Source organism: Callorhinus ursinus, unplaced genomic scaffold, assembly GCF_003265705.2.
Source record: "Callorhinus ursinus isolate GAN/ISIS: 27379988/994484 unplaced genomic scaffold, GSC_fseal_2.0 scaffold37, whole genome shotgun sequence".
Taxonomy (NCBI): domain Eukaryota; kingdom Metazoa; phylum Chordata; class Mammalia; order Carnivora; family Otariidae; genus Callorhinus; species Callorhinus ursinus.
The window spans coordinates 6456066-6474110 of record NW_027397099.1 but is presented as its reverse complement, the minus strand read 5'-3'; the positions used below and the strand labels follow the sequence as shown (position 1 = coordinate 6474110).

Here is an 18045-nt window from a genome sequence, read left to right as displayed (position 1 = left end):
TCTGATATAAAATGTTGGGGAAATTTTTTTTGTACTCAGCTAAAATTATATTAAACGATCTAAGGCAACAGGACAAAGTTTTTATGTGTGTAAAAAATTACAAGGAGCACTTGTGAAAGTACATATTCTTAGTTGCTACTCTGAGAGAGATTCTGAGTTAGTCGGTCTGAGTGGGCTCAGGATATAACCAGGGGATTCTGATGATGTTGGTATATAGTAAGAAACATTGGTTTAGATTACTACTGTGGGTTTTTTCAAGGAGGAGGAGGAAATGGTGGCCTTGAACACAAAGAAAAATGTCTAGATGGTAGAGCAGAGGGCAAGACAGGAAGGTGGACAGGAGCAGGCTTGAGCAGTGTGAGGATTAGCAAATACACAAAGAGCTCTACAAACATAAGTGTGTACACACAGAGGTGGAAGTTTTGTTTTCTTTGTGGTAGACCCCCAAACGGTATTTCCTCCACGTGTTCCCATTTTACCCTTATGTGCCTGTCTTGATTAAGCCCTTCTTTGCAAGACTCAAGGTGAAAGACTCACAAATGCTATTCAGGATTAGTTAATGATCTCCTGGATTATGCTGCCAGTTTTGTGCTTTTAAGGGAATACTTGTTCAACAAGACAAGCCAGACCCAAGTCTAAAACAAAGGACCCTAAAAGAGAAGTTCAAGCAAGATTTCCAGCTAGGACTCTAAAAGCAGAAGCTGCAAGTTAAACTAGGTCATTAGACTATTTGGTAGCAGCCATTTATATTTGACCCATCAGTTTCAGAAAGCATTAGTTTACAGTTGCTTAGGTCTCCTCTTTTCAAATGTATGTATGTTTGCTTGCTTGTTAATTTTCAAGTTAAAAAATTGAGCGGACATTGCCATAATTTGTTTATATACTCGCTTTCTTTCTACTTCTGTAAATTGGGCAAAAAACTATTGTGAAGATTAGCATGCGTACACTGGCATATATAGGAAGCACTTAGTAAATGTTTTCTCCATTTTTTTGCATCTATGATTTATCTGCATATGTTCATCTCTAGCAGTTCTGAATCATTTTACTTAATTTTCTCAGGGGATAAATGTTTTGTGATTATTTCTAGTATAACTTTGGGGAATACGTGAATTCATGCCAAGTGGGAAAAGTGAGAGGAAGACAGAAGTCATTTCCTTGACTTTTACACTGAGAGACATTAAAAGATTACTTGAGCTGGGCCATTAGACACATTTAAAGAGAGTCCTAATGGTGTACTGCCCTGAGAGGTGGGGCCAAAGTCCCTGAAGACCATTCCTAACTGCTAACCCTTTCACAATGTAGAAGTTAATGGAATTGAAAAAATCCAGAAAGAAATGAATCAAAGTGTAAACAGGGTTCTCTATTCAGAAATGCTTTGTGTATATCTCTGAGTTTTCTAAATTTTCTGCAACAAGAGAATGGAAATTTTGAATGACAGAAGAATAAAAAAAATTATTTTGTAAATACATGATGGAAAATCATTTTACTGAAATTACCCTCAATGACAAAGTTCCTTCTATAGTAAGCATTTTTACTACGAAAAGGATATGATTGTACATATATGTACATGTTTTGAATTATTGTCCTGAAATTTAATGTTGGACAAAAGCAGCTAACTAGACAAATACGTGAAAATTAAACAATTGTTTTCAATAGTAGATTTCAGCAAAGGAGGCATACTGTGGCTTTTCCTCTCCAGTATCCCAGAGAAACAGAGGGGTGGGGTAATTCTGAAAGGAGAAACAAGGACAAGAATGGTTCCAGACTGTTCCAAGAGGGAAGACTTAGATATGGTGTTGTTTCGTTTTCCCATATACTCAATTTATCCTAAATGTGAGGCATTGAGATAAAAGAACACAAAACATACACACACCTATTTTTTTTTTTTAATTATACCCTTCTTCCTCACAACTCTCTTTTGCCTACCTCCTTTCCTCTTGAAAATTGAGGTGTATCTTGGGTCAGGAGAGTGGATGTGGCAAGGGTGAGAGAAGGGCAAAAGTGACGTGGCCTAGCCACTGGAAGGGTGGGTAATCGGGGAGCAACAGCAGTAGAGAATTGACTGCAGATACTTCCATGTCAGATTTTGTAAGGAGGAAATGTATGATATCTATGGATTATTTAATATATAGGACATCCGGTGCCTATCGGCTGCATTGTTCTTATTCTCAGGCATCTAAGTAAGAGTTTCTTTTTTTTTTTTTTAAGATTTTATTTATTTGACAGAGAGAGACACAGAGAAGGAACACAAGCAGGGGGAGTGGGAGAGGGAGAAGCAGACTCCCCACTGAGCAGGGAGCCTGATGCGGGGCTCGATCCCAGGACCCTGGGATCATGACCTGAGCCGAAGGCAGACGCTTAACAGCTGAGCCACCCAGGTGCCCCTAAGTTAAGAGTTTCAACCCTGCCTTTCTCATGGGTGACTAAGGTAACATGTTTAACGATGGAAGTAATAGATATATTTCCACCTTTATCTGTGAGATTCCTAGTCCTTACCTATGTGCAGTTTCATAATGTGGTCTTTTCCTTGCAGGGCATCCAGTACTTATGTTCACTCCAAGACCTGAATTTATATTATAACAACATTCCTTCATTAGTGGAGGTGTCCCGCCTACAGCCTTTACCCTTCCTCAAAGAACTAGATTTGAGACTCAATCCTGTTGTCAGGAAAGATACAGATTATAGGCTCTTTGCTGTGTACACGCTACAAACTCTGGAGAAACTGGGTGAGACCCTCCTCCCCTGTTCCTTGCCCTAGACTTTACATTAAACGAGCTGCCTCCAAACCTTTGGGTGTTGGCCCACAGTGTGCACTGGCAGGATATATTTGTTTATTAGTCAATATTTATGTAATTCTTTTGTGTTGGCAGGATGTATGACGAGTCCTTTTTTTATTGAATGACAATCTATGATTTTATCAGTTACTTCCAGCTTTAGTTTTCTTCAGTTGATGGTTTCACCACCACTTCCTCACCAACAAAGAGTTTCCAGGTTGAGATTTATTTTTCAAGGTGCCCCAAATTTACAACTATATTAGCAATAGAAAATGAATACAACAACCTTGGTGGCTTAGTTGGCAAGGAACAATAAATATTCCTTCAAATGAGCTAGTCTGTATTTCTTTATAATTTTACTGTTGAGTATACATTTCTTATTGATACAAACTTGGATTTGCCCCTGGGAAAGTTATTGTGGGGAAACTAATTTCTTTCAGAAACAGTGTAACTTTCAGCAGAATACTAGGCCATTTGGATTGTTTGCTGCCTAAACTACTTTCCTGCAGGGGTAGTTACACCTATGTGGTAGTTGTTGCTATGGTATCCCTGTTATCTCCCTGAGTTACTACCTGCTCCAGTGACAACATAATAGCATTAGTTTGTGACCTGTCTCTAACAAAAGAATATGAGACTGATATTTAGTTTTTACTCTGTGAATATGGTTTTCTGACCCACTACTGTTTACTCCAAAAAAGAAACATGCTCAGACCTCGGTTTTTGCCTCCAGATGACCGAGCTGTGCGAGAAAGTGAGAGAAAAGCTGCCAAGCTGCATTTTAGTCAGTTGGGCAACAGTGAAAATTTTCTTTTAGAGGTGGAAAAAAGGTAAGACAATTCTTTACAAAAAAAATTTTTTTTTTAGTTTGGTTCGGACAGAGACAGCAGTGAATTCCTACTTAATGTCTTCATTTTCGGCAGAAATCTCCACAAGTTGTAAGAATCCTCAGATCAGGAATAAAAGTATCTCTTCAACGTACTGAAATTTATCTGGGATGAGAATCTGGCTCTCAGAGGGAACATTTCTGCTTTCTTGATCTCTTGGGTCTGCTTTGGATATAATTATTTTTTTTAAAAAGATTTTATTTATTTATTTGAGAGAGAGAAAGAGAACAAGTTGGGGGGAAGGGCAGAGGGAGAGGGAGAAGCAGACTCCCTGCTGAGCAGGGAGCCCACTGAGATGAGGGGCTGGGATCATGACCTGAGCCTAAGGCAGATGCTTAGCCAGCTGAGCCACCCAGGTGCCCCTGGAAATAATTATTGATAATTCTCTAAAGCTGCTGTTCAAAGCTTATAGGAATACCATGAGATATCATCCCCATAAATGTTTACCAACTCTTTCTTGGTCTTTACCAACTCTTATAAATGAGTACATGGTCTTTTCCTATTGAATTAGAAGGTTTACATTACCAGGAAGATTAATTTGTTAAAAGGTAAGGGAAACATTTTTCTACAAAATCAAAAGTAAACAGACCTTGAGGCTCTGAAGTATCTGAATGGTAGATTTTTCTACTTCTTGTTACTAAAATCTGATCAAAATAAGATACCATATCTTCTACTCCAAAACTCATGCTCATTATTTTTGAAAAACAGAAGTCATTTTACATATTATATAAAATTTACATAATACAGAAAAGTGCAGTGAAAAAGTCAAAATCATCCCATATTCTGTTACCAAGAGTTAGTAATGTTTGGTATACATCCTTCTAGACATCTGTGTACCTACCAATAGACACATGTACATGTGTCTGTTAGTATTGTTTTCTGATGGTATAAGTAATGCATACTTATTGAGAATTTGGAAAGTATAGAAAAACCACAAGAAATAAATAAGCAGGGGCGCCTGGGTGACTCAGTCGTTAGGCGTCTGCCTTTGGCTCAGGTCATGATCCCAGGGTCCTGGGATTGAGCCCGGCATCAGGCTCCCTGCTCGGTGGGAAGCCTGCTTCTCCCTCTCCCACTCCTCCTGCTTGTGTTCCCTCTCTCACTATGTGTCTCTCTGTCAAATAAATAAATAAAATCTTAAAAAAAAAGAGAGAGAAAGAAATAAGCAACTCGTAATTTCACTACCCAGAAGTAAACATTAATTATAGTAAATATTCACTTAGTCTTAGGTATATGTGTGTGTGTTATATACAATATTCTGTGTTGTATAACAGATCTAAAAATATACATTAATAATAAAATAATACATATATAATATTCATTTTATAGTAATTTGCTTCCTATACATACCATTTCTAGTTTAATAAGATATGAATGTATCTCCACAACATTAAATATCCTTCTCCAGAATGAGTTTTTTCTTTATTGCCTTTCCCCTCCATGAGAACTAGGACCTTGCTTGTCTTATTTGTTGCAGTATCCCTAGTGCCTAGAACAGCGTCTGACACATATAAAATACTAAGAAATAATTTGTTGAATGATGAATGAATGAAGTCAATGTCTATTCTCTTGGCCTGGGATCTTTCTCTTTGTCTATTTCTGCTCTGATCCTTTATATGTTTTATAATGTAACCCTCAGCATTTTTAGTTCCCTATACATATTTTTTAGTTCTGTATTTTTTTTAAGATTTTATTTATTTGTCAGAGAGAGAGGGAGAGAGAGCATAAGTAGGGAGAGCAACAGGCAGAAAGAGAAGCAGGCTCCCTGCTGAGCGAAGAGCCTGTTGTGGGACTCCATCCTAGGTTCTGGGATCACGACCTGAGCCAAAGGCAGACGCTTAACCGACTGAACCACCCAGGCAACCCAGTTGTCTATTTTTTTAAGTCAAGTTTCTTGAGGGTTTTACATAAAGTAAAAATCACCCTGCTATAAAAAGAAACGGAATGTTCCTTAAAAATTATTTGTATATTGGGGTGCCTATGTGGCTCAATTAGTTGGGCGACTGCCTTCAGCTCAGGTCATGATCCTTGAGTCCCAGGATCGAGTCCCACATCCGGCTCCCTGCTCAGAGGGGCATCTGCTTCTCCCTCTGACCCTCCCTCCTCTCATGTTCTCTCTCTCTCTCAAATAAGTAAATAAAATCTTTTTAAAAAATTATTTGTATATATATTTTGTGAACTAATTCATAATTTGTTGGGGGTACCTTGTTTGTTACAGGAATACAGAGATGAATTAATGTATAATTGAATACATTCCCTAGTAAGGCAGGTAATTAGCACTCTCGTATTTCCGTTTATCATAGTTACCATGTGATGATTGCAAAAGCAGAGGTAAAATGTTACTCAAGTGCCCAGTCCTAGCATTAATATCTTATAAACTCTCTGACCCTGAGTAAAGATTTTTTTAAGTCTTTCTGAATCTGAGTTCCCCCAACCTATAAAATAGAGATAATGGATAATAGGGGAGCTTTTATAATTAAATGAAATAGTGGGTGTAAAGTGCCTGGCTCATAGTCTAGGCTGTCTGAACTTCCAGTCTGTACTTACTATATTTACATCTTACTATACTATATCAATCAACGGCAAACATTTACCTCTTATCTTTTTTTTTTAAACTAATGGCTGTAGTTGCTCCCAGTACAATTCTTGGCAGCAGAACCTTCCTTTCTGTGTCCTATGAATTTTTTAATTCAAAAGAAAATATCTTATTCCCTTAATCATTTAGACCTAAGTTTGCATCAAGAAAAGAGTAAGTCCTGAATTTTCTGGCTTTCGTACTTTTTTTTTTTTAAGATTTTATTTAGATATTTAGAAAGAGAGAGCACACACATGTGTGAGTAGGGGGAGGGGCAGAGGGAGAGAGAGAATCTCAAGCCGACTCCTGGCTAAGCCCAGAGCCTTATGCAGGGCTCAATCCCATGACCCTGAGATCACGACCTGAGCTGAAATCAAGAGTCAGACGCTCAACCAGCTGAGCCTGGCTTTCTTATTTAAAGGCTGAACTATGGTGTCCTTCTCTCTCACTGTTCCCAGTAACAATATTATGGCTTTAAAAAATGGGTTTAACTGAAATATTTGTGAAATTAATATTTTCTAGAACATTTGAAAAGAAATCTGATTACCATGAATTAATGTTTTCTAAATAGCATTTGCTGGTGATCTCAGAAACCTTTTGAGCTTTTTTTAAATTTGAATTTTAAATAAATTATTCTATGTGGCAGCTCTAGGGAGAAGACAATGAAAAACTGTGTGACAGATGAGAGCTGTGCATCAAAAGTCAGTGCCGATGTTGATCACAGAATTGAAACTGGTAAGCTTTCTCACTTTGATCACAAAATGCTTAAAACATTAGTTATTTCAGCTTTTGTGCCCAATGTTGAGTAGGATGAAGACAAAATAGTTGAGAAATAGCAGATTTGAAGTAAGCACCAGATTTACTGACTGTGTTTTTCCTCTTTTCTCTCACTGCCAGAAAAGGCCCTATTTATTGAGCAGGCCTAAACCCATCAAGTACAGAACCCATCAAGTACAAGCTATACTCAATTCAATTTCATTTACATCAGTTTACATCATTAGTACATTCTGAAAATTGCATTGCCAGTCCCCATGGCCCCTGAGCATTGATTGCTAAGGTGATTGATTCATTAGCCAGAGACTCATGACTCATTTGCATCAATGCAGCTCAGACCCTAAGCCTTCTGGGTTTCTCTACCTTGAACCTTTGCAGCTGCAGAATCTCTTGTGTTTGTGCTATATTCCTGGTGAGTGTTGCCTGGAAGCACTGTCGGTAACCTACTAGGATTAGAAGTGGTTATGCCACATTTAATGATCGTGGCACAGACGAGGAGAAAGCTTTTCATGAGAGAAATTGCATACAGTGGACCCTTATGGATTAACTTGGCACTCATCAGATGACTTTTTACTTGAGGAAACTATTCTATAGAGGCCTCTTTCCCTTTGAAGGATATACCAAATTATTTGCAACCTCTAAAAATTAATCCCTGAAATCCCAGCGATCACTTTAATAGATGGACTATGTAGTTTAGACATTAAGAATTTCCAGTTTATAACATAAAGTATGTTATTTACTACTTATCTATCCATGTAGACACTTATTACAAGTTATTTTTATGTGATTTCATGGTAAAATAAGCCATAGTGAAGTATGACTTATTTTTCTTTCTTGGAAATTTCAGTGCACATATGTCATGGAGCATGGATTGCTTTATTTCATTTTAAATAGCATTTTTTATATTTAAAGTTTGATGAAATTCTGGGGTACCTGGGTGGCTCAATCAGTTAAGTGTCTGACTCTTGATTTCAGCTTGGGTTGTGGTCTTGGGGTCATGGGTTTGAGTCACTCATCGGGCTCTGTGATCAGCAGGGAGTCTGCTTAAGATTCTCTCTCCCCAAGCACCTGGGTGGCTCAGTTGGTTGAGCGTCTGCCTTTGGCTCAGGTCATGATCCCAGGGTCTTGGGATCGAGTCCAGCGTCAGGCTCCCTGCTTGGCGGGGAGTCTGCGTCTCCCTCTCCCTCTGCCTGCCGCTCCCCCTGTTTATGCTCAGTCTCTCTCTCTCTCAAATAAGTAAAATCTTAAAAAAAAAAAATTCTCTCTCCCCCTCTGCCCCTCCCCCAATCGAGCAGTCTCTTAAGTAATTAATTAATTAAAAAATAAATAACACAGCGGGGAGTCTGCTTAGGATTCTCTCAATCTCCCTCTGTCCATCCTCTCCCTGCTCATGTGCTCTGTAAAATAAATAAATCTTTTAAAAAATAAAATTTGATGAAATTCTATTGTGTTTTTTTTAAGATTTTATTTATGTATTAGGGAGTGTGCATGTCAGGGGAGGGACAGAGGGGGATGGAGAAGGAAAGAGAATCTCAAGCAGACTCCTTGCTGAGTGTGGAGCCTGTGCAGGGCTTGATCTCACAACCCTGAGATCATGACCTGAGCAGAAACCAAGAGTCGGCACTTAATCTACTGAGCCACCCAGGCACCCCTGATGAAATTCTATTGTAATAATTTTGGAAAATACTAAAAGACATGAACAGCATTTTAATCACTCATAAACCTGTCCCCTAGAGAGAATCCCAATTAATAATTTGGTATACAGCCTTGTGTTTTTTCTAGGTAAAAACATTTATATATCCATTTCCAGAATGATGAAGATACATTGAAGTATAATTTGCTTCTTTTTGTATGAGCTGAGTTAGACTTCATTTATGTCATATTACATCATTAGCTCACATAAAGGTTCACCCCATAAATTAAAATGTTTTAAAGTGCATAGTCTCAAGGCATCTGGGTAGTTCAGTCAATTAAGCATGTGGGATTCTTGGTTTTGGCTCAGATCCTGATCTCATGGGGCATCGGGCTCGGTTCTCAGCAGGGAGTCTGCTAAAAGATTCTCTCCCTCTGCCCCCACCCCACTCTCCTGTCCACTCTCTGTCTCTCAAATAAATAAATCTTTTTTAAAAAAAGGTGCATAGTCTCTACTGAGAACAAACTACTTTACCAGACACAGGGCGCATTTCTAAAGGTTCTTGGAAGCTCAGCTGTTGCCTGGATTTTTTTTTAAATATTAAATTTATGTTGCAACTTTGAAACGTTAAAGAGCTTTGCTTTCTACTGAAAATTATGTTTGTGCTAGACCCCTGGGGAGTGTTGCCTGTAAGCACTGTTGGTAATCCAATATGACTAAAGTGATTATGCCATGTTAATGGTTGTGCCACAGTCTAGGAGAAAGCTTTCTGGAGAATAGTTCCCACTAGCTCAGTTGTTCCAAACAGTGCTTTTCCACCAATCATTTAGAATGATACCCATTAGCATGGCTACTATCAAAAGCCTAGAAAATAACACATGTTGGCAAGGATGTGGAGAATTGGAACTGCTGGTCCAGTTGTTTGGTGGGAATATAAAATGGTACAGATGCCATGGACAACAGTATGGCAGTTCCTGAAAAAATTAAAAATAAAATTACCGTATGATGCAGTGATTCCACTTTAGGGCCTATTCCCTTTTTTTTTTTTAAGATTTTATTTATTTATTTGACAGAGACATAGCGAGAGAGGGAACACAAGCAGGGGGAATAGGAGAGGGAGAAGTAGTCTTCCCGCGGAGCAGGGAGCCTGATGTGGGGCTCGATCCCAGGACCCTGGGATCATGACCTGAGCTGAAGGCAGACACTTAACGACTGAGCCACCCAGGCGCCCCTATTCCCAAAGAAGTGAAAGCAGGATCTTGAAGAGGTGTTTGTATACCCATGTTCATAGCAGCATTATTCACAATAGCTAAAACATGGAAGTAATCCAAGTGTCCGTCAACAGATGAATGAATAAGCACAATGTGATATACACAAACAATGGAGTATTATTCAGCCTTAAAAAGGAAGGAAATTCTGACATATGCTACAACATGGATGAACCTTAAGGACATTATGCTAAGCAAAGTTAGCCAGTCACAAAAAGACAAGCACTATATGATCCCACTTACATGAGGTACTTAAAGCAAGCAAAATCACAGAGACAGAAAATAGAATGGTGGTTGCCGGGAGCTACAGGGAGGGGGAAGTAGGGAGTTATCATTTAATGGATATAGTTTCAGTTTTATAAGATGAAAGAGTTCTGGAGATGATGATGGCGATGGTTGCACAACATTATGAATGCATTTAATACCACTGAACTGTACACTTAAAAATGGTTAAGATGGTAAATTTTGAGTTATGTGTATTACCCACAACAAAAGTGATTGGGAAAAACCCCAAAACTATGGAGACAGCAAAAAGATCAGTGGTTGCCAGGCTAGAGGGGAAGAAGTGATGACTAGGTAAGGGTGTACCTTCATTCTTTTGCGCGAGGGGTGGGACATGGGTAGCTGTTACTGAACTGCCAAGAGCTAAAATTGACTGAAGTTAACTTCAGTTTAGCTTCCAGGTCTTCCCCTGGAAATTACAAGCCTTCAGTAGACTCCAGAATTCCAAAAATAGTTACATCAGACAGATTCTGCCAGTGTAATTGTTGCCTCGGTGGAGGACAGATGCTGGGGCTGCTTACTCTGCCATCTTCCCCTGTCTCCATGGTTTTGCCTTTTCCAGAATGGCATATAGTTGGAATCATTAAGTATGTAGCCTTTTTAGATTAGCTTCTTTACTTAGTAATATCCATTTAAGGTTCCTTTATGTCTTTTCATGGTTTGATAGCTCCTTTCTTTCTAGTGCTGAATAATATTCTGTTGTCTGGGTGTACCACACTTTATTTATCCATTCACCTACTGAAGGACATCTTGGTTGCTTCTAAGTTTTGGCAATTTTGAAAAAAGCTGCTATAAACATCCATGTGCAGTGTTTGTGTGGACATAAGTTTTCAACTCCTTTGGGCAAATACCAAGTGTTTAATTTTATAAGAAACTGCCAAACTGTCACCCAATACAATCTGCTTTTTAAAATATCTTTTTATATACTGAGCTTCTTAAATTGAAGTTTCTCAAACTGGATTCATATTCTCAGAGTTTGTGAGAGTATTGAGTTTGAGAAACACTGATGTGGATGGGCACATGCTATAGAAGCTCAGACTGTGCTAAGAGCATACCTGAAAAGATTTTGTGGCAGGTGTGGAAACAAAGTCCTCAGCCATTAAAGGCTGTGGAACTCTGGGATAGCCTGAGAGGTTGGTGGGATTGGTGTGAATAGCTGTGTAAAAGTGGTAATGAGTATAGCAGGTCATAGACAGTTGAGTGATCATGTGGTTTGGATAGAAGGTTTATGTTGGGTAGAAGGTCAGATTATTGGAGAACAACGAGTGCCTTACTAAAGATAATTTACAGGCAAATAGCGCATATATACTCTGTGAGTTGAAAGAGGTCCTGCTCACTCTTTTAGCCAGTTCCTTTTACCTTTTAGTAGAATTGCACCTAAAATATATTGATCTAATAGGTATTTTATTTTAAAACAGCAAAGAAAGGCAGCACCTGGCTGGCTCAGTTGGTAAAGCATGTGACTCCTGGTCTCAGGGTTGTGAGTTCAAGCCCCACGTTGGGTATAGAGATTACTTAAAATAAAATCTTTAAAAAAATAAAATAGCAAAGAAAAATTCATCACAATCAACCTTGTACAGGAATGAAAGCAGCATTATCTATAGTAGCCCAAAAGTCCATCAGCTGATGAATGGATAAACAAAATATGGTATATCCATATAAAAAGAATGAAGTACTGATACATCTACAATGTATAGCTTGAAAACATCATGCTTAGTGATAGGTGCCAGACACAAAAAGCCAATATCATGTTATTCCATTTATATGAAATGTCTGGAATAGGAAAGTCCATAGACAGAGAAAGTATATTGATGGTTGCCAGGGGCAGCTTACTTACTATTTTCATTTTCTACTTAGAATCAGGTTAAGACCAGTAATTTCTGCTTTACTTTGTTTTGTTTTGTTTTTTTTTTTCTGTGTTACTAGTGCAATAGGAGCCAAAGAGCATAAACTTTGAGAGCTTAAAAGTAGTTCTATCAAATACAATGGTGAAAGAGCATTTTATATTGAAGTAACAAGAAATTTCAGTCCCAGGAGGCAACTCAGAAGTAGGGAGCATTTTATTTTATTTTTAAAGATTTTATTTATTTATTTGACAGAGAGAGAGATAGCGAGAGCAGGAACACAAGCAGGGGGAGTGGGAGAGGGAGAAGCAGGCTTCCTGCCAAGCAGGGAGCCCGATGTGGGACTCAATCCCAGGACCCTGGGATCATGACCTGAGCCGAAGGCAGACGCTTAACGACTGAGCCACCCAGGCTCCCAAGTAGGGAGCATTTTAGAGCCCCAAATGGACTGAGGGGCTGGATTTCTAAAAACCTGGCTTTATTCACTGTGTATTCTCAGTTGCCTTGGCTTACAGCAGCTTTCTGTTGCCAGAGCCTACAGATGAGAACTAGCAGAAGAGCACATTGTTTGACTAAGGCCCAAGTTTTTGAAACTATCTTAATTCTTACATAATCCTGCTAGGGGAACAAACCTCCCTAAACAAGAAACTCTTATTTTCATCCAAGATCCCCCAGAAGACTCCAGGTCCCAGAATTGTACAATTAATAAGTATTGATCAAGAATGTGCAGGGGCACCTGGGTGGCTCAGTCAGTTGAGTGACTGACACTTGGTTTTGGCTCAGGTCATGATTTCGGTCCAGATGGAGCCCCATGTCAGGCTCCATGCTCAGCGTGGAGTCTGCTTGAGATTCTTTCTCCCTCTCCCTCTGTCCCTCCCCCTCCTCACCTGTGCACACTCTCTCTGTCTCTCTAAAATAAATAAATCTTTAAAAAAAATAATATGCAAAAACTTCTCTTTTTTAAAAAGATTTTATTTATTTATTTGACAGGGCGAGAGAGCACAAGCAGGGGGAACGTTAGAGGGAGAGGGAGAAGCAGGCTCCCCACCAAGCAGGGAGCCCCATGTGGGGCTCGATCCCAGGATGCTGGGATCGTGACCTGGGCCGAAGGCAGACGCTTAACCATCTGAGCCACCCAGGCGCCCCCAAAAACTTCTCTATAAGCATTCCAATCTAATAAAAATCCTAACTGGCTCTTTTTGATAACAGTTTCTAGGGTGGCCAGGACTTGGATATGGTTTTGTTTGTTTGTTTGTTTGTTTTAATTTTTTATTGTTATGTTAACCACCATATATTACATCATTTGTTTTGGTGTAGTGTTCCATGATTCATTGTTTGTTCATAACACCCAGTGCTCCATGCAGAATGTGCCCTCTTTAATACCCATCACCAGGCTAACCCATCCCCCTACCCTCCTCCCCTCTAGAACCCTCAGTTTGTTTTTCAGAGTTCATCATCTCTCCTGGTTTGTCTCCCCCTCTGACTTACTCCCCCTCATTCTTCCTCTCCTGCTATCTTCTTCTTTTTCTTTTTTCTTAAAATATGTTGCGTTATTTGTTTCAGAAGTACAGATCTGTGATTTAACAGTCTTGCACAATTCACAGCGCTCACCATAGCACATACCCTCCCCAATGTCTATCACCCAGCCACCCCATCCCTCCCACCCCGTTTGTTTGTTTTTAAGATTTTATTTTTAAATCTCTATACCCAGTGTGGGGCTCGAACTCACAACCCAAGATCAAGAGTTGCATGCTCCACTGACTGAGCCAGCCAAACACCCCTGATTACCTTGTTTTAACCTTACCTCAACCCTAAGAGATAGGTAGTTTAGATTTTATCATCACTGTTTTACAATTGAGAAAATTAAAGAGGTGAAGTAGTTTGCCCAAGTTCACATGGTTTCCAACTGGTGGCACCAGAACTAGCTCTCAATCTGTGACTTCCCTTCCAGTATCTTTCCATAAGACATGTTGCCTTTGAAGTCTGGTCAGTGCTTCATTGTATTCCTTTTCTTTTAACACAGACTCAAACAAAGGACTTTTTATTCCCTTCCCCAACCGGGAAATAAAGGATTCCCTAATGAGTACCTCTGCAACCCAGGGCAATGGTATACCAGATCAGAAATTAGACACTTTCCCACTGGGAACACAGGTAATGTATTCACTTTCCTGTTGATCTGTTGACTAGTCAGTGATTAATACTAACAATTCATTGGACTTTCAATTATTTATGAAGGTCTAGGAGGACTTGTTTGATGAAGGCATTTTAGACCCTTTAAAAGGAAAGAAGGGGAGACAGGATGCAGAGGACCTCCTCCATTAATTTCAATCTCCCTTTTCCCTCTCCCCTACTAGGCCATTATCAAAAGTGGTATATTTATACATACAACTTTTAGCACATTTTATGCCAGGTATTTTGGCTCTCAACAGGAATACAACAGTTAGAGGTTGTGGCTGGTTTTAAAATTTCTCCTCTCTACCCAATGTCTCCATCTCCTGTTAACTTACTCCTTACATTTTTCTCCTCTGGCTTTTTTTTTTTTTTTAAGATTCATTTATTTATTTGAGAGAGAGAGAAAGAGAACATGACCTGGTGGGGAGAGAGAGAGAGGAAGCAGACTCCCCGCTGAGCTCGGAGCCCCATGCAGGACCCTGAGATCATGATCTAAGGCGAAACCGAGAGCCGGAGGTTCAACCTACTGAGCCACCCAGGCGCCCCTACCTCTGACTTTTAATTACTGAATCTTAACATCTCAACTGTGGCTTTCCCAAAGCTGCCTCTTCATTGGAACATAAAAGAAGAAAAGTTAAGGGGTGAAGATGGCATAGAAGTTGTGGGCATTGGGGAGGTAGAGATTGTGCAAGATGAGGCAAGAATTGAGTTTTTAGGGACACTCAGTAACTAACGCTCAGTCAGTTAAGCATCGACCTTTGGCTCATGTCTTGATCCCAGGATCCTGGGATTAAGTCACTCATCAGGCTCCTTGCTCAGTGGGGAGCCTGCTGCTCCCTCTGCCTGCTGCTTGCCCTGCTTGTTCTCCCTCTTTCTCTATCTCTGACAAATAAATAAATAAATATCTAAAAAAAAAAGTAAGTTCTTAGTGAAAAAATTGGTGGGAGGGGGATACAACCATTATATAAGACTCATTTGTATGAGTGAGTATGATCAGGAAGCAGAACTATTATATTCAACTTCTCCTTTTTGTCTGCATTTTCTTTGATAAATTATGAGCAATGAAATTGCTGAAAATAGCTAGAAAGAGAAAAAAAAGAATCAGGGTGCCTGGGTGGCTCAGTTGGTTAAGCAACTGCCTTCCACTCAGGTCATGATCCTGGAGTTCCGGGATCAAGTCCCACGTCGGGCTCCCTGCTCAGCAGGGAGTCTGCTTCTCCCTCTGACCCTACCCCCTCTTGGGCTCTCTCTCTCAAATAAACAAATAAAATCTTAAAAACAAAAAAGAATCAAGGGCTCTGATTAATCCACATTTGGATTATCAACACTGTACTAGTAAAAAGTTAGTACGATTTTTTTTTCAGTTTGAGTTTACAATACCTTCATTTTATAAAAAGACAGATTAGGGGGCGCCTGGGAAGCTCAGTTGTTAAGCATCTGCCTTCGGCTTAGGTCATGGTCTCAGGGTCCTGGGATTGAGCCCGACGTTGGGCTCCCTACTCAGCAGGAAGCCTACTTCTCCCTCTCCCACTCCCCCCTGCTTGTGTTCCCTCTCTAGCTGTGTCTCTCTCTGTCAAATAAATAAAATCTTAAAAAAAAAAAGATTTGTCTTTAGTTGATTCCTTTGTTTTTGGATATTCTCTTTAGGTAACTTAGAAACTATCTCAATTACTATTTTAAAATATCTTAGTATTTGTTTTAAAGGAAATGTCTGGTAAGGTCACATCTGGATACCCATCAACTCTCTTTTTCTAAACATTCAAACTTTTTTTCCTTGCAGGAAGTGGCAAGAAGGGAGATCCCAAGTGACAATCACCAGGAAGATGGTAAATATTTTGTTCAGGGAATATTTTTCTCCACACTAATCAGAGAAACCTAGAAGTGATGAGATTTGGGAGAAGATGGAGATATCTCAGCCCTGGGGCCCTATAGGGTCAACTAACTCTGCTTTTGTTGGGGGCTGCCCTGGATGCTTAGTGACCTGTGAGGCCTTTCTGATTGAAGAGTGAATATTCTGACTTCCTTTGTTCTTGACTTTTTGTACTGGCTGGCTCTTCCTTGTTTCTTTTTCTTACTTTTCTTGCCTTCTTTTGTATTTATTATGTTTTTATTCATCCATTTTTTTCTCTCTACTGGTTTATTTATAAGTTATACACTGTTTCAATACTTTTATTATTATTATTCCCCAAACTACAATATGTGCCCTTAACTTATATAATTGAAAAATTAATCAATACCTTAACTCTTGTCTTGGATAATTTAAAGACTTTAAAGTACTTTACTCCTTTCAGTCTCTCCTGATGTAAATATTATTATTACAGATTTTAATTCTCTCTATATTTTTAAACCCACATGAAATTGTTCTTATACAGTCAATGTTCATCTAAATTTATCTTTGTATTTACCACTTTGTTCTTCATTTCTTTTTTCATCCTAGATTTCCCTTCTGAGATCAGTTTTCTGTAGTTTATAGTATGTCTTTTAGAATTTCCTTTAGTGTGGGTTTATTCTGTTGAAGTCTTTCAGTTTTTGTTTGTGTGAAAATGCCTCTATTCTACCATCATTCTTTTTTTTTTAAAGATTTTATTCATTTATTTGATAGAGACACAGCAAGAGAGGGAACACAAGCAGGGGGAGTGGGAGAGAGAGAAGCAGGCTTCCCGGTGAGCAGGGAGCCCAATATGGGGCTTGATCCCAGGACCCTGGGATCATGACCTGAGCCAAAGGCAGATGCTTAACGACTGAGCCACCCAGGCGCCCCTCTACCATCATTCTTAAGGAGTATTTTGGCCAGGTATAAATTTCTAGGTTGGCAGTTATTTCTTTCAGAATATTGAAGGTATTCTGCTGTATTCTTTTGTTTTTGCTTTTGAAAAGTTAGCTGGAGGTCTGTCACTCCTGCAAGGATAATCTGTCTTTTTTTCTCTGGCTGCTTTTAAGATTTTCCAGTTGTCTTTGGTTTTCTTCAATTTTGGTATGATACGTGGATTTCTTTTTATTTTCTCCTGTTTGGTATTTATTACACTTGAATCTGTGAATTGTGTCTCATTAATTCTGGAAAGAGCTTCAAATATTTTTTGTGTCTCATTCTTTCTATCTGTCCTTCTGGGACTCTTGATTAAAAAAATATATAGTAGAGATCTGTACTTTGTCCTCTTTCTCTTTTTCTCTTATTCTTTTATATTTTTGGGTGGGGGGATTCTGATATGCATTCTGGATAATTCCTTCTGACCCATCTTTCAGTTCACTAATGTTTTCTTCAGCTGTGTCTAATCTGCTGTTAATCTTGTCTGCTGAGTTCTTAATTTCAATAGTTTTATTTCTCAGTTCTCTAAGTTTTATTTTGTTCTTTTTCAAGTCTGCTGTGTCAGTTTTTATAAACAGAAATTTTCCAGCTTGTTTTGTATCTCTTTATACTAGTAAATATAGCTGTTGCATAGGCTATATCTGTTGATTCCAATATTTGAAGTTTATTGTCTTTTTTCCTACTCATACTTACTTACATACTTTTTTGCTCCTTTGCTTTGGCTACCTTTGCTTTGGCTATTTGCTACATATTTGAAAAACTATTTATAGGAATTATTTAAAGTCTTACATAAAGATATCTTTTCCAGATCAGATTTTCATTTGCTTCTACCAAGTACGTGGGACACTGTCATCCTGGGATCACTTAAATCCAAGCTCAAAGCTTAAGGTTCCCCATTAATCCAGATGATACAAACCTGGATTACCAGTCAGTACAAGGGCTGGCTTACTTCCAGTTTACTTTTACTCTGAAGGTTGCCGTCTGCTTGGGGTTCCATCTTAATGTGTATGTGGGGAGGATGGGGGTAGGGATG

The 18045-nt window shown here is 39.0% G+C and overlaps 1 protein-coding gene across 11 annotated transcripts in view; it reads left to right on the top strand.

Annotated features, from left to right (window-relative positions):
• The window catches only part of LRRC36 (leucine rich repeat containing 36), a 49693-nt gene that overhangs the window by 12101 nt on the left and 19547 nt on the right, over nucleotides 1-18045 (top strand). For 6 of the 11 annotated variants that reach the window (XM_073880126.1, XM_073880124.1, XM_073880123.1 and 3 more), the window contains exons 3-7: nucleotides 2534-2726; nucleotides 3505-3601; nucleotides 6880-6968; nucleotides 14058-14185; nucleotides 15987-16032. In XM_073880126.1, coding sequence (XP_073736227.1) covers nucleotides 2534-2726; nucleotides 3505-3601; nucleotides 6880-6968; nucleotides 14058-14185; nucleotides 15987-16032 — 553 coding nt within the window. Of the gene's footprint in view, nucleotides 1-2533; nucleotides 2727-3504; nucleotides 3602-6879; nucleotides 6969-14057; nucleotides 14186-15986; nucleotides 16033-18045 lie in introns of those variants that run through there. The other 5 variants (XM_073880130.1, XM_073880129.1, XM_073880128.1 and 2 more) reach the window with 3 other exon arrangements.